The following is a 19221-nucleotide window of genomic DNA, read 5'->3' on the forward strand; positions in this document are numbered from 1 at the left end:
TTCAAACTCCTATGTAGCCAAAGGTGAGCTCGAACTCGTCCCTCTCCCGTTTCCCCCATGAAAGCTGGGATTACAGGCACCGGCAACACCACAGCTGCCGTCCAGGTTCTTTCAAGTACTCCTTTTCTTGTTTTATGGTGTGGGTGCTTTGCCTGCAGGGACACATGGGCACTGACTACGCACTTGGTATCTGGGGAAGCCAGAAGGGGGCATTGGCTCCCTTGGGACTGCTTTGAATCACTATGTGGGTGCTGGGAATCGAACCCTGGTCATCTGCAGGAGCAGCAAGTGGTCTTAACTACCCATCCAGGGTTCTTGAGTGCTCTTAGGTTTCCTCTCAGCCCTGGTGCTGGGAGAAGCTGCGAAGCCTCGTTGTTTTTATTTGCAAAATGGTCTGGTATCCTTTCCCTTATCCTTGTTGCCACACTAAATGGGCTAATGTCATCAAAGGAAGGGTTCCCCAGTGTCTGCCCGCCCAGTGTCTGCCCACACTAGCTATCGCCATGAGCGTCCCGACCTGCAGACCCTCCAAGATCTCATTCAATGCTTACACATGGCACAAGGTGTTGAGGAAGTATCTGTTGAATACTGAACGAAATTGTGGCTATGGATGCAGTCATAGAACAGAACAATCGGAAGGGTCTCAGGATGATGAATTGGTTCAGCAGGTAAAGGCGATTGCTGCCTAGTCTGATGACCTGAGTTCAACTCCCAGGACCAACATGTTGGGAGGAGAGAACACTCTTGCAAATTGCCCTGTGATGATTGTCCTGTGTGGTGTGTGTGTGTGTGTGTGTGTAAATAAATAATATAATATTAAGATATTTTTTAAGAAGGGGTTCTAGAAGTCTTAAAAATAAAAATAAACTGTTATTACACACAGAGAACACACACACACACACCAGCAACACTGAAGGATTCATAACACACACACACACACACCAGCAACACTGAAGGATTCATAACACACACACACACACACACACACACCAGCAACACTGAAGGATTCATAACATACACACCCCAGCAACACTGAAACACCGAAGGATTCATAGCTCACACACCAGCAACACTGAAGGATTCATACCTGTGGGGATGTTCTGGGCTCTCTCTGTCCCTTTGTCTCCAGATAATCCAAATTCCAATCACAGCCTCTGCCCTGGGAAGTTTAGGAGGGGGAAGAGCCCCCCAAATGCAGATCAACAAAGACCTTTCTTCTTGTCTTTCCGAAGCTAGAAGAAGAGAAGAGGCAATGTCTCTGGCCATGGAGCTGCTGATGGCCCCAGCCTGTCCCCACCTGACCTTTGGGGTCCAGAGAGGCAAAGGAAGGGTGGAGGCCGTCCGTAGAGTGGAGGTGGTCCCAGCGGTATGAGCTGTTCCAGAGGAAGGGCACCGAGGAAGAGGGGGAGCTATGAGGCCAGGTGGCCCCTCCTTCCCCTCCCAGCTCTTACCTCTAGGCTCAGGTTGCAGGAAAGCCTGAATGGGTCCCTACCCCTGTGCAGGACTGCTGAACATCAGATAGTGGTGATGGAGAGGCAGGCTGGGCTGCACTGTGAGCTCAAGGTTATCTTCAGCTACCTAGTGAGACCTCTCTCAATATAAAGCAAGAAACAAAGGGGCAGTCAGCGTTCAGGCCCAGCGGGTGAAGATGCTTGCCGCACATGCCTGGGAAGTCCAAGTCAGTCCCCATAAAAGCAGAAAAAGGCAGACCTGGTGGAGCACTCAAGAGACGGAGGCAGGAGGATCTCTGTGAGTTCTAGGACAGCCAGAGCTGCATAGTGAGATCCTGTTTTGAAAAACAAACCCTCCCTTCCTTCCCCTTCTTTCTTTAGTTTGTTTTTTGAGGCAGGGTTTCTTTGTGTAGCCCTGGCTGTCCTAGAACTCACTTCGTAGACCAGGCTGGCCTCCAACTCAGAGATTTGCCTGCCTCTGCCTCCTGAGTGCTGGGATTAAAGGTGTGTGCTACTGCTACTACCACCCAGTCAAATGCTTCTTTTTGCATGCAAATCTTTCATTACTTATAAGATGGAATCATTTTAGCAATGAACACCATTGACCTCCATTCTTAGGTGCTCTGGAATTGTTCTAGAATGCAACAAGCATGGCCCTAGATTTAGATCACAGCATCAAAGGAAAAAAGAATCAAAATTCATTTTTCACATCTCAAGGGGATGACTTACATAAGTGGTACCTTTTTTTTCCACCTTTATATTATTTGTCTATTTATTTATGGTAATGTTGGGGATGGAGCCCAAGGCATTGCACATGCTAAGCAAGTACTCTACCACTGAGCCACACCCCCAGCCCCTCACTGGGGTATTCTAGGCAGGTGCTCTACCACTGAGCCACACCCACAGCCCCTCACTGGGGGATTCTAGGCAGGTGCTCTACCACTGAGCCACACCCCAGCCCCTCACTGGAGGATTCTAGGCAGGTGCTCTACCACTGAGCCACACCCCAGCCCCTCACTGGGGGATTCTAGGCAGGTGCTCTACCACTGAGCCACACCCCCAGCCCCTCACTGGGGAATTCTAGGCAGGTGCTCTACCACTGAGCCACACCCCAGCCCCTCACTGGGGAATTCTAGGCAGGAGCTCCACCACTGACCGACAACCTTAGTTCCTGCCTTTAACGTTTTTTTGGGTAGAGCCGGGCCATGGTAGTGGATATGTTTTTCCCAGCACTTGGGAGGCAGAGGCAGGCGGATCTCTGTGGGTTCGAGATCACCCTAGTCTACAAGAGCTAGTTCCAGGACAGCCTCCAAAGCCACAGAGAAACCCTGTCTCGAAAAAGAAAAAAGTTGTCATACAGAAATGTTGAAGCCTGATAGAGTGGCAAAAACCTGGAGGCTGAGAAGGGAAACTTACTTTAGCCCAGAGTTCAAGGCCAGATGAAGTGACACGGCGAGACCATAGTTCTAAAAAAGTAAGCAGTAATCAGGTTAGCATGCTCATCTGTCTAAAGTAAAAGAAAAAAATTAAATAGAAAAATAGAGGCTGGCAAAATGGCTTGGCAGGTAAAGGCGCTTGCTGCCAAGCCTTCCAACATGAGCGGGATCCCGGAGACCCAGAAGATAGGAGAGAGCTGACCCTGAAAGTTGTCCTCTGACCCCCACGTGGCACATGGTATCCCCTCCCTCCACACAAATAAACACACCTTTTTCTGCTTGTCTTGTCATTCTTTTCCTTGGGGGTTCAGCTTCTAGGATTCCCCCACCCCCACCCTCAACCCCAACACACAGGGTTTTTCTGTGTAGTTTTGGAGGCTTAAAAGCATGCACCACCACCACCCAGCTTTAAATACATGTTTTTAAAAATAGTTAATAAAAAGCAGGGCCTTGGTGGCGCACGCCTTTAATCCCAGCACTCAGGAGGCAGAAGCAGGTGGATCTCTGTGAGTTCGAGGCCAGCCTGGTCTACAAAGCTACACAGAGAAACCCTGTCTCGAAAAAAAGTAAATAAAACTAGGTGTGGTGGCTCACACCTGTAATCTGGGCAACTAGGAAAGCTAAGGAGAAATGTTTTTAAGGCCAGCCTGGGCTACATAGCAAGACCTTGTTGGAAAAAAGCAAAAAAGTCAACATTTGTCTGGTACAGGAAATACCATGATGAAGAACATGGCTTTCTCTGGAAGAGCTCCCTCCATTGCGCTTCTGATGCCCTGACCTCTGAAAATCCTCCCGATTTGAGAAACTGCACTGCAGAATTGGTCATTGTGGGGGACTTTAAATTTTCCCCCCATTAAAAAGAAAATTAAGCCGGGTAATGGTGGTGCATGATTCTAATCCCAGCACTTGAGAGGCAGAAGCAGAAAGATCTCTAAGTTCAAGGCCAGCCTGGTCTACAGAGCGAGTTCCAGGACAGCCAGGGCTGTTACACAGAGAAACCCTGTCTTGAGATAACAAAAAAAACAAGTGAAAAACCAACAATAATAATAAATATATAAAATCGACGAATAAACTTAAATGGCTTTTGACCTGCAGGTGTTGGTCACAATGGAGCTCACCCCTAAGGACAAACTGTCAAATAGGTCACACACGCATGCGTTTTCTCTTGCTGCCTAATTAAGTCCTTTTAGTCTTCATTCAGCAAGAATCCCCCAGCTGTTTCTAAGAAAAGCCCTGCATCTTCCAATCAAAGCCTCTCTCCAGGCCCCACCCGTGACAGCTCTTGGTCCTCAAACCATGGGCTTCCTGTATGCCGCAGCACAGCGCAGAGCACTGGGGTTGGAAGAGGGAGAAAGTAAAAGTTCATGGGCCAGCAGACTTTAATGTGCACGCAAAGTCGAGCCTCGAGGACCAGGCCGTTCATCACGGCAACCTGGGAGCTTGAGGCTGCAAAGTTGAGGCCTGCCAGGCCACAGCGTGAGGCCAGTGCCAGCAGCTTACCAGGATTGCCTCAAATAAAAACGTGAAGAAGGCTGGGGTTAAAGCTTAGGGTAGAGCGCTTGCCTAGAATCCCCCGGAGAGGGCCTGGGAGTCAGACTCCGTGGTAGAGTATTTGCCTGGGGGAGGGGACCAAAACTGGTGTGGTGACAAAGGCATTTAATACCAGCACTCAGGAGGCAGCCTGGTCTACCGAGTGAGTTCCAGGACAGTCAAGGCTGTCACACAGTGAAATCCTGTCTCCGAAAACTAAACAACCCCTCCCCAAAAGAAAATAAAAACCTTGACAGGAATCACGTGGGGGTATCTTTAAACTACACACCAGATTCTAATTATTGGTCCAGATGAGGTTTGAGGCCACAGGTCTAATAATGTGTTGGTGATGGGCTCCACCCGAGACTAAGGGAAGTAGAGAGGATTCAGGTGGGAGGGTGGTCATCCAGGGATATAAGATGCCTGGGTACTTTCTGCCCCCTACTATGCAGCGGGCCTTATTCAGGCAGTACCATGGGGCTGAGCTACCAGCTCCTCCTGTGTCTCCTGCTGTGTGGAGGCGCCAAGCAGTGCTGTTCCCAGCCTCTGTGGCTCTTGCCAGGCGGAACTCCGACCCCAGGAAAGCTCACGTCATCCGTGGAGGTGGAGTGTCTGGAAGCTGAGCTCGTGGTGACTGTCAGTAGAGACCTTTTTGGCACCGGGAAGCTCATACAGCCCGAGGACCTCACCCTTGGCTCAGAAAACTGTCGGCCCCTGGTTTCCGTGGCTACGGATGTGGTCAGGTTCAAGGCCCAGTTGCATGAATGCAGCAACAGGGTGCAGGTGAGGCTGGGCGTCGCTTGCTTGGTGATGGAACTTTTGAGGGATAGGACTGTCTTTCACTGTAAATAGGGAGTGGTCTCTGATGCAGGACGGTGGAAAACCTTCTGGCGCTGCTGGAAGCTGGTGAATGGGGGGAGGGGGTCTGGAAGAAGCTGTGTTCTTGGGACCAGCCTACTCACCCGACTCCGGTTCTCCTGCAGATCTGTGGTCCCTCCCCGCAGAGAGAGAATGCAAGGGTGTTGGGACTAAGGGTTGGGAAGGAACATAGAGCAGCTCGCTGCACTTGCTAGAGATGTCACAAGTCCCTGACTAGGCATGTCAGGTTAACCCTACCCAAAATTCCAGCACTTGGCAAGTAGAGGCCAGAGAATTGGCAGTTTGAGGACAGCCTTGGCTACATGATAGATCCTGTTACAAAGAAACAAAACAAAACTCTGAACCAGGCATATACAGTCGTAGTCCCAGCTGGGAAGGCTGGAGTGGGAAGATATTGAGATCAAAGCTAGACAGAACAACACAGAGCACACCTCAAAAGTCAGAGTAAAAATAAGAATCTGGACCCAGTCACTAATACAGAAAATTGATAGCCAATGCTGGGGATTGATTCCCGCACACTCAACTCAGATGAGCCCCTGGAATTTGGGCTTTTTGGTTTTTTTGTTTGGTTTTTTTTTTTTTTTTTTTTGGTTTTTCGAGACAGGGTTTCTCTGTGGCTTTGGAGGCTGTCCTGGAACTCGCTTGGTAGTCCAGGCTGGTCTCGAACTCACAGAGATTCGCCTGCCTCTGCCTCCCGAGTGCTGGGATTAAAGGCGTGCGCCACCAATGCCCGGCCAGCTTTAAATTAAAAGGGCACCAGATCTCATTCTACGTGGTTGCTGGACACCACACTTGGGACCTCTGGAAGAGCAGCCTCTTAACCCCTGAGCCGTCTCTCCAGGTCTGACATTATGACCTAGCATAAGACAACTGGATTTGAGCCTCAGCACCAAAAGTGTTGTATGTCTGTAATCTAGCTCTTGGTTTAAGGACAGTCTGAGCTACACAAAAGCCTGTTTAAAAACTTTCAACTGGCTGGGTGTTGGTGGTGAACACTTCTAATCCTAGCACTGGGGAGGCAGAGGCAGGGGGATCTCTGTGAGTTCGAGGCCAGCCTGGTCTACAGAGCCAGTTCCAGGACAGGCTCCAAAGCAATACAGAGAAACCCTGTCTCAAAAAACAAAGCACAAAAGTTTCAAGTGGGCGGGGTGGCCCAAATGGGCGAGGCTGAGCCTGGAGACTTCAACTGTGGTGGGGTGGTGCAAATGGCCAAGGCTGAGCCTGGAGACAGGTGTAGGTAGCCCTTAGCTAAGCCAGGCGGGCGCCAGATCTGTTCCTCACCTGATCTCAGTCTCTTCCTCTCACACCTTCCGGCTAGCTGTATACAATTCTGCCTTCGTTGCGTGGGGTCCAGGAATGTTGGAAAGCATGTGCCATGAGGGGAAGTCCTCATTCATGCCAGGGTAATTTTCCAGTGGTGCAGCTGCTGTAGGGTCATCCATGTTTACTACGTAAGCCCTAAAACTCTCAGGTGCCCTAAAGCAGACTTTGGTGGAATGGAACTTTGGTTTGTAATTCAAGTATTGCCTCTTGAGAGGCTGAGGCAGGAGGATCAAAAGTTTGAGGCCAACCTGGGCTCGGCCTATCTCACAAAACTAATAACAGCTGTTCAACTTTTTTTTCTATATGGGTTTTTTTTTTTTGTGTAGCCCTGGCTGTCCTGAAACTCTCTGTAGACCAGGCTGGCCTCAAATTCAGAGTTCTGGCTGCCTGCCTGCCTGCCTGCCTCTGCCTGGCGGGGATTAAAGGTGATGTGTACAACCCCCGTCTGCTCAACTTTAAAAAAACTTTTTTGTGTGTGGTGGTTCGATTGTATGTATATGCACCATGGAGGGGTGGGTGCAGCCCCTGGAACTGGGGGTTATGCGACCCGCCATGTGAGTGCTGGGAATCGAACCTAAATGCTGTTACTGAGCTTTCTCCAGTCTAGCTAGCTGCTTTAGTGGCCAGCAGAGGGCAGGTTGAACTGAGACTTGACGGTTGGCCTTCCCCGGCTGGATTCCCTGGACCTTCCCACAGGCCAAGCAAGCCTCCCGAGGGTGTGCGGTTTGGATCCGGTTAACGGTACACCTTGCAGCGGAGCGGTGGTGGCACACATCTTAGCAAACCTTTCTTTCAGGTGACGGAAGATGCCCTGGTGTACAGCACCGTGCTGCTGCACCAACCCCGCCCTGTGCCCGGCCTGTCCATCCTGAGGACTAACCGTGCGGACGTGCCTATTGAGTGCCGCTACCCCAGGTCAGTGTGGGATGGGCTGCTGGGAGGCCCCGGGTGGGATGAGGCTGTCGGCAAGTGGGACTACCATTGTTGCTCTGACGGGGAAATGGCTCGCAGCTGTGATATTGTAAGCGGTAGCCTGCTGAGGAAAATCCGATGCCAGGTGTGCGCTAACGGACTGATTGCCTTTTTCCGGGAGGCGAGAGACCAAGTTGAGACGGGATCCCGTGAAGCGCAGGCTCGAACTCATCTCCTCCTACCTCCACCTCCTAAAGGCTGGGTTATAGAGTGTGCCAGCGACCTGGCTTTGTTTTGTGTCTTCACAAGATGACCTGGAATTCTGTAACTAGCTGGCCTTGAACTCCGTTGTTAGCCTCCCAAATGCTGGGGTGTAGGGTGGAGACGGCTTGCCTCCCCGGCCCCCTCACCCATGAGATCAATCTCCAGACTTGTGGGCTGTGACCTACATATGTATGCCCCCACAGTAGCCATGCGTATGCTGTAGCCCACCACAAAGTCATTCAGTATTTGAACCATTGGGAAGGAAACCTGCTATGGAGGCATGTGAACCTTAAATCTCAGTGCGCAAAAAGAGGCAGAGGCAGGAGGATCTCTGATTTGAAACTAGCCTGGTCTAAGAGTTCCAGGTCAGCCTGGGCTAGGGCTACATAGTGAGACCCTGTCTCAAAACAACAAATCACAGCAAAAACTGGGCATTGGTGGTGCACTGCTTTAATCCCAGCACTCGGGAGGTTAGAGGCTGGGCTGGTCTACAGAGTGAGTTCCAGGACAGCCTCCAAAACAATTCATAGAAACCCTGTCTTGAAAAAACCAAAAAAAGTTTTGGACGCTGTCGGATCAGCCCGGCCTCGATCTTCCTTCTTGGACCTCCTGAGTGCTGGGATTACAGGCATGTACTACCACACATATAGTCTACGGTATGCTGGGATGGAATTCAGGACCACATTATGCTAAGCCAATGCTTTTTCAACTATATCTCCAGCCCACCTTTATTTGAAATCAAGTCAGAATGGGACACTTTTTTTTTTCCTCGACTCAATTTACTAATGGAGCTCCTACCCTCAGACCCATCTCCTCCATGCTTTGGTTTATGGTCCCATGTTGGAGTGTCTGGCTGCTTTCAGATTGTAGGCGTTCAAAGGGGTTAACAGGCCCAACCTTTGGGGACCTTGGCCTGGCCAAACTAGTTGATCGTCCGAGAACTCTGTCACAAGAGTAGGGATATTGATAACCCGACCCCACCCAAACTGGGCCAGGGTGGAGTTACACGGAAGCAGCTGTAGCTTCTATCCACACAGGCAGGGCAATGTGAGCAGCCACGCTATCCGGCCCACCTGGGTTCCCTTCAGCACCACTGTGTCCTCAGAGGAGAAGCTGGTTTTCTCTCTCCGCCTGATGGAGGGTGAGTCAGGGGGATGGAGGAGTTGGGGGGGGGGATGCAGATGCCTCTGGGCAGTCTCTTAGCTCCCGTCTCTGCCCCTTCAGAGAACTGGAACACTGAGAAATTGTCACCCACCTTCCACCTGGGAGAGGTAGCCTACCTCCAGGCAGAGGTCCAGACTGGAAGCCATCTGCCACTGCTGCTGTTTGTGGACCGCTGTGTGGCCACACCTTCGCCGGACCAGACCGCCTCTCCCTATCATGTCATTGTGGACTTCCATGGGTGAGACCTGGCCTCCTTCCTAGCGAGTCGTTTTACTGCCCCTTGGCTTTTTAAGTATTTCACCAGCACATGCTATATGAATCGGATGCACTATGACTTTTTCATATGGGTGAATCTTGATCAGGTTCACCCTCACTACCTTCTCCTGCTCCCCACTCCAGCTAATGTCCTTTCTCCTCACAACTGAATGACTGACTTTGAAGTCTTAAATCCTGTCTTTCCCAGTGTTGGAATTACAAGTGTGGGCCACTTTGATGATACCGTCTTGATTCACCTGAGAAGAGGGAGCTTCAACTGAAGCGACTCCATCAGATTGGCCTGTGGGCATGTCTGTGGGCGGCTTTTCTTAACTAGCAATTGATGTAGGAGGAGCCAGGCAGTGACGGAGGCCTGGGCTATATAAGAAACAGAACTGAGCAAGCCTTCAGTCCCTTTCCTTCGGGGTCTGCCTTTCAGTTGTCTCTAGATCCCTTGAGTTCTGCCTTGGTTTCCCCCAGGGACGGCTGTGACCTCTGTAAACCAAAACACTTTGCTTTCCACCTTGCTGTCGGTCAGTTTTTATCACGGCAACAAAGAGCAAACAAAGACCCCTGGCTTCCCCGGAACTTTGGTAACGAGATGACCTGGCTGATAGGTTAACTCCATTCTTCATTTCTTCCCTTCCAAGTTGCCTTGTGGATGGTCTATCTGAGAGCTTTTCTGCATTTCAAGTGCCTAGACCCCGGCCGGAGACTCTTCAGTTCACGGTGGATGTATTCCATTTTGCCAATAGCTCCAGAAATACGGTAACGAAATTTCTTTCACAGTTGAACATAAGCCTGAGCCTCCAGTCTGGTTATCCATTACCAAAAGTGCTTCCCTTAAGTGAATGACTTAACAGGCTAGAAATAGAGGGTAACAAGTAGAAACTGTGGGCTCAGTGAGGCCCTCACAGGCATGGCTTTGTTGGGGCTTAAACTTTCGAACTGGATAAAACAGGAGCTGGACAGATGGCTCAGCAGTTTTAAGAGTGCACTGACTACTTTTCCAGAGGACCGTGGGTTCAATTCCCAGCACCCACATGGCAGCTCACAACTGCCCGTAACTGACTCTAGGGGATCTGACACCCTCACACAGACACACATGCAAGCAACACACAATGCACATGAAATAAAAATAAGTCATCTTTAAGACAGTACTACTGGCTGCTCTTTCAGCAAACCTGGGTTTCATTCCTAGCACTCACATGACGGCTCACAACCGTCTGTAACTCTAGCTCCTAGGGATTCAACACTCTTAGGGCTTCCTCGGGCACCAAGTATGCATAAATGTGAAGGCAAAACATGCAATAATAAAATAACAAAACCCAAAATAACTGGGCTGAGCATAGTGACACACACCTATTTTATTTCACTTGTTTTTCAAGACAGGGTTTCTCTGTATTTTGGATCCTGTCCTGGATCTTGCTCTGTAGGCCAGGGTGGTCTCGCAGAGATCCGCCTGCCTCCCAAGTGCTGGGATTAGAAGCATTCACCACCACTGTCTGGCTCACACGCCTGTTTTAATCTCCACACTCTGGGGAAAGAGGCAGGTGGATCTGAGCATGAGGCTAGCCTGATTGTAAATGTGAGGTTCAGGCCAGTCAGTGCAAACATAGGGAGACCTGTATTCACCCAGAAAATAAAAGTTGAGGAGAGGGGATAGCTCAGCAGCTAAGAGCTCTTGTGGAGGACTAGAGTTAGGTTTCCAGAACCCACTGTGCCTGGGCTATGGAGCTGCCTCAAAAAGGCAAGAGCTGGGCTGTGCACAGCGCTCCAGAGTAGCGCTTTTGTGGATACACGAGGCCCTGGGCTTGCCCTCAGCACACAGTCCACAAACACAATCAAGTCAACAGCTATTTAAATTAAACTTCTTCCTTCTTGTGTTTTGGTTTTGAGCTTGGATCTCACACTAAGTATCCTGGTTAGCCTGAGGCTCACAGGTCTGCCTGAATTTTAAAGGATACGCTACTGCACAAGGCTTAAACTTTTTTGTAATAGAGTGTGGAGTGTGTGGAGGGGGTCTGAGGACAATGGAAGTTGGTGGTTTCTCTCTACCTTGTGGACTCCAGGGATCAAATCCAAGCTCTTGAGTCTTGGTGACAAACACCTTTGCCCAATGAGCTAGCTCTCCTTCACCAGAAAACCAAAAACTCTTGTGTGCATGCGTGCATGCCTGAGCTCTGGTCTGTAAACATCATGCAGGGCCGGCAGGGGCCAAAAGAGATCCCAGCCGTGTAGGTGGTGGGAATTGAACTCAGGTCCTCTGAAAAGGTGCCGACATTCTCCCCCACCCCCACCCTAGACAGGCTGCTTCTGTGTAACCTGTCCTGGAACTCGCTCTGTAGACCAGGCTGCCCTCAGACTGAGATCTGTTTGCTTCTGCCTCCTAAGTGGCTGCACCACCAACCTGGCTTTTTACAAAATAAAAACATACAAACACATCTTTAAACTCAGCCTGCTCATGGCTCTATTTCAGATCTATATCACCTGTCATCTCAAAGTCACCCCAGCCAACCAGACCCCAGATGAGCTCAACAAAGCCTGCTCCTTCAACAGGTCTTCCAAGAGGTGAGAAGACCAGAATCTGGGTGTGGGGGTCCCCAGGCACTCCCATGTCTATTTCTTCACCTATAGAATGACAAACATTTTCCTCTTGGGAGCTCTGAGCAGTTTTTGTTTCTCCTCTCAGTTGGTCGCCAGTAGAGGGCGATGCTGAGGTCTGCGGCTGCTGCAGCAGTGGCGACTGTGGTAGCTCAAGCCGTTCACGGTACCAGGCCCATGGAGTGAGCCAGTGGCCCAAGTCGGCATCTAGACGCCGCAGGCACGGTATGTCACAGGCTCGAGCCATCTATTCCTCACCTCCTGTCGCTCTTCCTTTCTCCATCAAGACGGTCGACTTAGGGAATGTCTTCTGGGACTGGTAATATCTTGAATCTCAGCGGGGAGGATGCAGAGCCTCTCTTCCCAGCTGTAGCTCTGTCACCCTTAGGCTCTCTCAATACATTCATTGGGTACTGGGGAGAATGCAGCTGGTCGGGTGATACCTCATTCAATCCACTGAGACAGAGCAAAATGACACTTGGGAAATATACTCAACTTGAGTGGCTCATGTGTGTCATCCCAGCTCCGGGGAGGCCAAGAGATCACAGTTCAAGGTCAGCCTGGGTTGTGTAGGAAGACCCTGTCTCAAGAAACCAGATGTGGCTCAGCAGTAGAGTGCTTGCCTTGAGTCCCCAGTGAGAGGGCTAGGGCGTGGCTCAGTGGTAGAGCACCTGCCTAGAATCCCCAAGTGAGGGGCTGGGGTGTGGGGTGTGGCTCAGTGATAGAGCCCCTGCCTAGAATCCCCCAGTGAGGGGCTGGGGTGTGGATCAGTGGTAGAGCCCCTGCCTAGAAATCCCCAGTGAGGGGCTGGGGTGTGGTTCATTCTTGAAGACTTGAGTATGATTATCTGGCACAACCTTCCCATGTCCTGCTCTTCTACAGTGAGAGACGAAGCTGATGTCACGGTAGGACCCCTGATCTTCCTGGGAAAGGCAAGCGACCAGGCTGTGGAGGGCTGGGCCTCTTCTGCTCAAACCTCTTTGGCTCTTGGTTTAGGCCTAGCCGCAGTGGCATTCCTGACCCTGGCTGCTATTGTCCTCGGTGTCACCAGGAGTTGTCACACCCCTTCCCATGTTGTATCCCTTTCACAATAAAAAGTCCAGTTCTGAATGGTTTAGTGCCTGTGTCTGAGTTGGGAAGTGGGGGACCGGTGATTGCCTCATGCCTCTCATCTCAACACTTGGAGGTGGAGACAGGAGGGTTAGGAGTTCAAGGTCATCCTTGGTTTTTGTAGAAAGTTGGAGGCCTCCCTAGTCTGTGTGAGGGGCTGGAGAGATGGTTAGTGATTGGAGCACTTTTCTTCCGGAAGACCTCTTTCAGGCCCCAGAATCCACATCCGGTGGTTTACAGTACAGTTTACCTCCAGCTCCAGGAGATCTGATGCCCTTATCTGGCCTCCAGACGTCTGCACACATGTTATATACTCAGATACAAACATTAAAAAAAAAACCCTTAAATCCTGTAGCTAGTGAGCTCAAAGCAGAAAAAAAATTAGATTGTGCAAATGACATTAGTTCTGGGTGATCACTGAGGTGTGTGGAGTAGCATTTTTGGTTCTGGGAGGAGATTCGATCCCTTTGGTTGCAGGCCTCAGAAGGGGTGGCTGGGAATTACTTTGGTCTCATGACATCAGGAAGAACTGTCCCAGCATCTGTTTCTACTAAGTTGGTTCACTCTCAGCTTCAGTGGGAAAGGCTGCTTTCATTTTTGGGTTTGAAACTCCTCAAGTGGACTATCACCTTGCCCTGCCTTTATTTTTGTGAGACTGCGGGTTAAATCCAGGGCCTTGCACATGCTAAGTACCCCACCTCTGAGCTACATTCCCAGTCTAGCCTAAAAGGCTATCCTTATTTATTTTGAGATAGCGGTCTTGGACTTGCATAAGTGAAGACAAGCTTGAGTTCCTGAATATTTTGTTCCTGTCTCCTAAGTTCTAGTACTCCAGGCCCTGCAGCATCTTGCCTTTTCTAGCAATTTGATGTTATGACACTCCCTCAGGGCTTTTTTCTTTTTCAAAACAGGGTTTCTCTGACAGTCCTGGCTTACCTGGAACTTACTTTGTAGACCAGGCTGGCCTTGAACTCAGAGATCCGCCTGCCTCTGCCTCCCAAGTGCTGGGATTAAAGGCGTGCGCCACCACTGCCGTTGACACTCAGAGCTTCAATGGGCCAAATGAACACCGATTGCCTGCTGGTTGCAGTAGTTAGGCCACAGCTGGTGGGGGCTCACACTGAAGGCAGGTGCTCACAGGGCTTGGGATGGAGCTGTAGTTTAGGAGTGGAGCGCTTGCCTAGTGTCTATTGCTGTGAAGAGACACCATGACCTCAACTCTTATAAAGGAAACATTTAATTGGTGTGGCTTATAGTTTGAGGTTTAGTCCATTATCCTGGTGGGACATGGCAGCGTGCAGGCAGACATGGTACTGTAGAAGGAGCTAAGTTCTACATCTTGATCCAAAGGCAACAGGAAGTGAACTGTGTATCACAATGAGCTTAGCTTGGGCTTCTTAGGAGACCTCAAAGCCCACCCCCCCACAGTGACACTTCCTCCAACAAGGTCACGGCTCCTAATGGTGCCGCTCCCTCTGGGGGTCATTTTCTTTCAGACCACTACTCTTAGCATGCACAAGACTGATGTCGCCAGACTTCCTGAGATGGGGTATCATGAAGTCAAGGCTAGCCTTAAACGCCGGGGCACCCTAGGATTATAAACCTGTGTTGCCACATGATCCTAGGTGTCTACAAAGTATCTAGAGCAAGGCAGATCTGAGTTCCAGGCCAGTCTGGTTCAAAAAGAGTTCCATGACAGCTGTTACACAGAAAAACCCTGTCTTGAAAAACCAAACTCAGGAGGCAGAGGCAGATGGATCTCTGAGTTCGAAGCCAGCCTGGTCTACAGAGTGAGTTCCAGGACAGCCTCCAAAACAATACAGAGAAACCCTGTCTCAAAAATCAAAAAGAAAAACCAAATAAATGGGAAGTTTATTTAGAAAGCTATTTAAAAAGGAGGGGTGCATTTTGCCTGCCGTGTGTGTGTGTGTGTGTGTGTGTGTGTGTGTGTGTGTGTGTGCGCGCGCGCGTGCACGCACTCGCAGCCTGTGCACCATGTTTATGCAGGGCCAGCAGATGACATCAGATCCCCGGGACTAAGGTCCCAGATGGTTGTGAGTTACCATGCGGGTGCTGCAGAGCAGACCCAGGTCCTCTGCAAGAACACCCTGCTGTGGCCAGAACTGGGCATTGCATCCCCTGAAGCAGACGGTTGTGAGCTCCCTGTGGGCTCTTGGAACTAAACCCGGGTTCTCTGGAAGAGCAGGGGATGCTCTTACCTGCTGAGCCCTCTCTCCAGCCCCCACTGGGCACTGTTCTGTGAGTGACTCCAAGGACATGCTGGGGACCATTTCTTTAATGAAACTCCATCTGTTCCTTGTCCTCAAGTTCCTGGGTGTTGTAACAGTCTGAGAACATGTCCTTCAACTGCTCGTTTCCTCATCACAAAGAGGAAGAGGCTGTGTCTGCGGTGCAGAGGAATCATGACTAGGATTTGACTTTCGGGTGAGGTCATCTGACCTTCAGCCAAAAAGCTATCCCGTCCCTGGGAGAGGTAGCCTCCACCGGGGATACCAAGGCAGAAGTGCAAAAGAAAGCATCGTGAAGACAAGGGAGAGGGTGGGGGCTTTGCTCCTGCCATCTGATCTTCAACTGATGAGAAAGGTAGAAATTATGCTCATTTGTGGCCCGGTGATGCTTTCCCAGGAGAGACACATCAAAGATGCCAAGGCCGTGATTAGGCTGTGATTACTTAGAGATAAAAGATGTGTAACGTGGATTGGCATGATGGCTCAGTGGGTAAAGGTGCTTGAGGAATGGAGTTCAATCCCTGGCTCCCATAAGTGGAAGGAAAGAACATATTCCTGAAAGCTGACATCTTAACTTCAGACATGCACAAATAGTTTTTTGTTTTGTGTGTGTGTGTATGTGTGTGTGTGTGTTTGATACAGGGTTTCTTTGTGTAGCCCTGGCTGTCCTGGAATTCACTCTGTAGACCAGTCTGGACTCAAATTCACAGAGATCCGATGGCCTCTGCCTTCTGAGTGCTGGGATTAAAGGTGTGTGCCACCACACCTGGCACCATTTTTTAACATTGTTATTCTAATTTTTGAGATAGGGTCTCTATGTAGTCCTGGCAATCTCAGCTATGAGTGTAGACAAGGTTGGCCTTAAGATTCACAGAGATTGAGCCGGGCGTTGGTGGCGCTCGCCTTTAATCCCAGCACTCGGGAGGCAGAGGCAGGCGGATCTCTGTGAGTTCGAGACCAGCCTGGACTACCAAGTGAGTTCCAGGACAGCCTCCAAAGCCACAGAGAAATAACAACAACAGAAAATCACGGAGATCCTACTGCCTCTGTCTCCAAAATAAGCCACCAGGCCTGGCTCTTTTTTTTTTTAATTGACATAAAATTTTATGTTTCTGCTTCACCACTCTTGTAACTTAAACTGCTCAGAAATCTATCTCATCCTCATCAATTTGTTTATTAAGGAAATTTCTTTAGGAGCTGGAGAGATGGCTCAGTGGTTAAGAGCGCTGGCTCTCTTCTTCCAGAGGACCTGGGTTCTATTCCTAGCACCCACATGACAGCTCACAACTGTTTGTAACTCCTGTTCCAGAGGATCCAATAACCTTACACAGACTTTGGGCAAAACACCAATGTACATAAAGTACAAATAAATCAATTATAGAAAAAAGAAAATTTCTTTAATACTTTTAAAAGATTTTATCTCCTGTGTGCAGGTGTCCTGTCTGAGTGTATGGCTGTGCCCTGTGATCTTGCAGTGCCAGAAGGGAGTGTTGGATCCCCAGAACTAGGGTTGCAGATGGCTGTGAGCTGTCATGTGGGTGCTGGGAATTGAACTCTGGTCCTCTGCAAAGTGGTAATTACTCTTAGCTACTGGGCTGTCTCTGTCTAGCCCCTGAAATGCTTTAGGTTACCCACCCCCCTCAGGTAGAGTCTCAGTGTAACTAGAGACCCACCTGCTCTGCCTCCTGAGTGGGCTGTAAGATTCATTAGTTTTTAATCTTTTTACAAGTTACTCTTTGGGCAATGTTGAACTGGAATGGGGTGTTTTCTTCAAAACCTGTAGAGATGCCACCAAGAATGCTGAACAGACCCATCATAAAGAAACCTAACTGTAGCCAGGTGTGGTGCATGCCCTTAATCCCAGGGCCGACAAACCCTGTTTCAACTGCCCCCTCAACCAAAAACAAAGCCCCACAAAACCCAATTGTGATTGTTTGAGAAGCCCATACTTGTCCTGTTTGGTGTACTTCACTCTCTTTCTTGGAGAACCGTTCTATGTAAACAAATTCACACTTTTAGATTGTATGTGTGTGTGGGGTACAGGTGTGGGTAACAGGTCCACTCAGGGTCACTTATTCCACCCTGAATGTAGTTGCTGGATGGAACTCAAACCACCAAGTTTGGTAGGAGGCACCTTTCCCCACTGAGCCATTCTGCTGGCTCATTTCCTTTTTTTCTTCCTTTCCTTTCCTTTTCCCTCCCCCCCCCCCCCCACTCTGGTTTCCAAGACAGGGTTTCTCTGTGTAGGCCTCGATGTCCTGGAACTCACTCTGTAGACCAGGCTGGCTTTGAACTCAGAGATCTGCCTGTCTCTGCTTCCTGAGTGCTGGTTTAAAAGTGTGCCCAGGACATTTTTCTGTTTTTAATAAATTCAGCTTTGCTTCATCCTTGGCTCACCATAAATGGTAGATAAATGAAGCATGGATCCAAGTTTTGCTGAGGTGGAAATCTCTGAAATGCTACCTATGCGGTATGGGGAGTTGTGTCCCAATAGCTGAAGAAAACTTCAAACTAGCCACGGCCTAGAAATATAGCTTAGTTGGTAGAGGGCTAGCTAGTAAACTTATTAAACTCTGTTTTGCTTTTCGAGACAGGGTTTCTCTGTATTGTTTTGGAAGCTGTCCTGGAACTCGCTCTGTAGACCAGGCTGGCCTCGAACTCACAGAGATCCACCTGCTTCTGCCTCCCGAGTGCTGGGATTAAAGGCGTGCGCCACCAACGCCTGGCTCCATATTAAACTCTGGGTTCAAAACCACATAAACCAGGCCTACTGGTGCATAGCTGTGATCCCAGCAGGAGGGTCAGGGGTTCAAGCCCATCTTCAGCCACGGGAGGAGTCTGAGGCGAGACTGAGCTCTTCCTGACCAGGAATGGGGCACATTGGCGGCAGCAGGAAGTCATCTTGACTTGTTACCCAAACCTCCCTTTTCTCTAGTATTTACAGCAGCTTCCTACATTTGACTTTGTCCCCAATGCCTCAAGTACTTCCAACAGAAATACTTCAAGGGATGGTTTGAAACCTTTGCCTTTGTGACTCATAGAGGAAAAGGGAAGTTGGGCATGAATGAGTCATTAAAGGATTGAAAATTATTGTATACACTGTGAAAATGTCAAAAATCTTGTTTAAGCCTTGAAATTATATACACGTAAGAATATATGTATATATAAAACCTATGCAGTCCACATGTTGTATGTACATATATATATCTGATACACACATTGTAAGGGTCACCCCACCAATGTTAAAGTTTGAAGAAAACTTTGCTTGGGGGATCATGGCAGGTGAGGGTGACTGAGGTAGGCCACAAACATGCCAGGCAGACAGAGCTTACCTGAGAAGTTTTATTAGAAAGGGGAGGGAGCAGTATCTGGAAGGGTATCGTCCACGCTGTCTTCTTTTAGTTTGGGTGTTTCAAGGTTTGAACTTAATGAGGTCTTTGCTCCATTTTTAGTTCATCTTTGTAGAAGGTAAAAGATGACACAAGCCTTTCAGGCCGGCACCTAGATGGCAGAGGCCAACCTGGCATACTGAGTTCCAGGACAGCCAGAGTTACCTAGAGAAACACTGTTTCATTAAAGAAAGGAAGGTGAAAAAAAAAAGATAAAAAAAAAAGGAAGGGGAGGGAGGCCGGGCAGTGGTGGCACATGCCTTTAATCCCAGCACTCAAAAAACAACAACAAAAAAAGGGGGATAGGGAGGGGGAAGGAAAGAGAAAAGAGGTAAAGACACAGAGACAGAGAGGACAGAGGAGAAGAGGGAGACAGGAAAAGTCCTGTCCGCCCCAGGGAACAGCCAAGAAGGTGGGGGAGTGGAAAGAGAGGTCCTAAGAGGGCTGGGGGTGTGTCTGTTTTTTTGGGGGTTTTTTTTCTTTTCTTTTGTTTTGTTTTTTTCAAGACAGGGTTTTTCTGTGGTTTTGGACACTGTCGTGGAACTAGCTCTTGTAGACCACCAGCCTAGTCTCGAATTCAGAGATCTGCCTGCCGCTGCTTTCTGAGTGCTGGGATTAGAGGTGTACTCCACCAACACCACAGGGAATGGTGTTT

The 19221-nt window shown here is 49.4% G+C and overlaps 1 protein-coding gene and 1 non-coding gene across 2 annotated transcripts; both read left to right on the forward strand.

The window, feature by feature from the left end:
• Positions 1–3579: 3579 nt before the first annotated feature.
• On the forward strand, positions 3580–3739 carry LOC121134074. The gene has a single exon (XR_005871104.1). It is a non-coding gene; the product is annotated as a U1 spliceosomal RNA (small nuclear RNA).
• Positions 3740–4863: 1124 nt separating this feature from the next.
• On the forward strand, positions 4864–12926 carry Zp3 (zona pellucida glycoprotein 3). Its single transcript, NM_001281602.1, is given in 8 exon segments — positions 4864–5200; positions 7416–7534; positions 8833–8936; positions 9020–9197; positions 9865–9982; positions 11694–11785; positions 11907–12043; positions 12701–12926. Coding segments are annotated over 8 exon segments (1269 nt in total). The 5' UTR covers positions 4864–4891; the 3' UTR covers positions 12913–12926.
• Positions 12927–19221: the final 6295 nt, after the last annotated feature.

The sequence above is a fragment of the Mesocricetus auratus genome, unplaced genomic scaffold (assembly GCF_017639785.1).
Source record: "Mesocricetus auratus isolate SY011 unplaced genomic scaffold, BCM_Maur_2.0 Super-Scaffold_100025, whole genome shotgun sequence".
Classification (NCBI taxonomy): domain Eukaryota; kingdom Metazoa; phylum Chordata; class Mammalia; order Rodentia; family Cricetidae; genus Mesocricetus; species Mesocricetus auratus.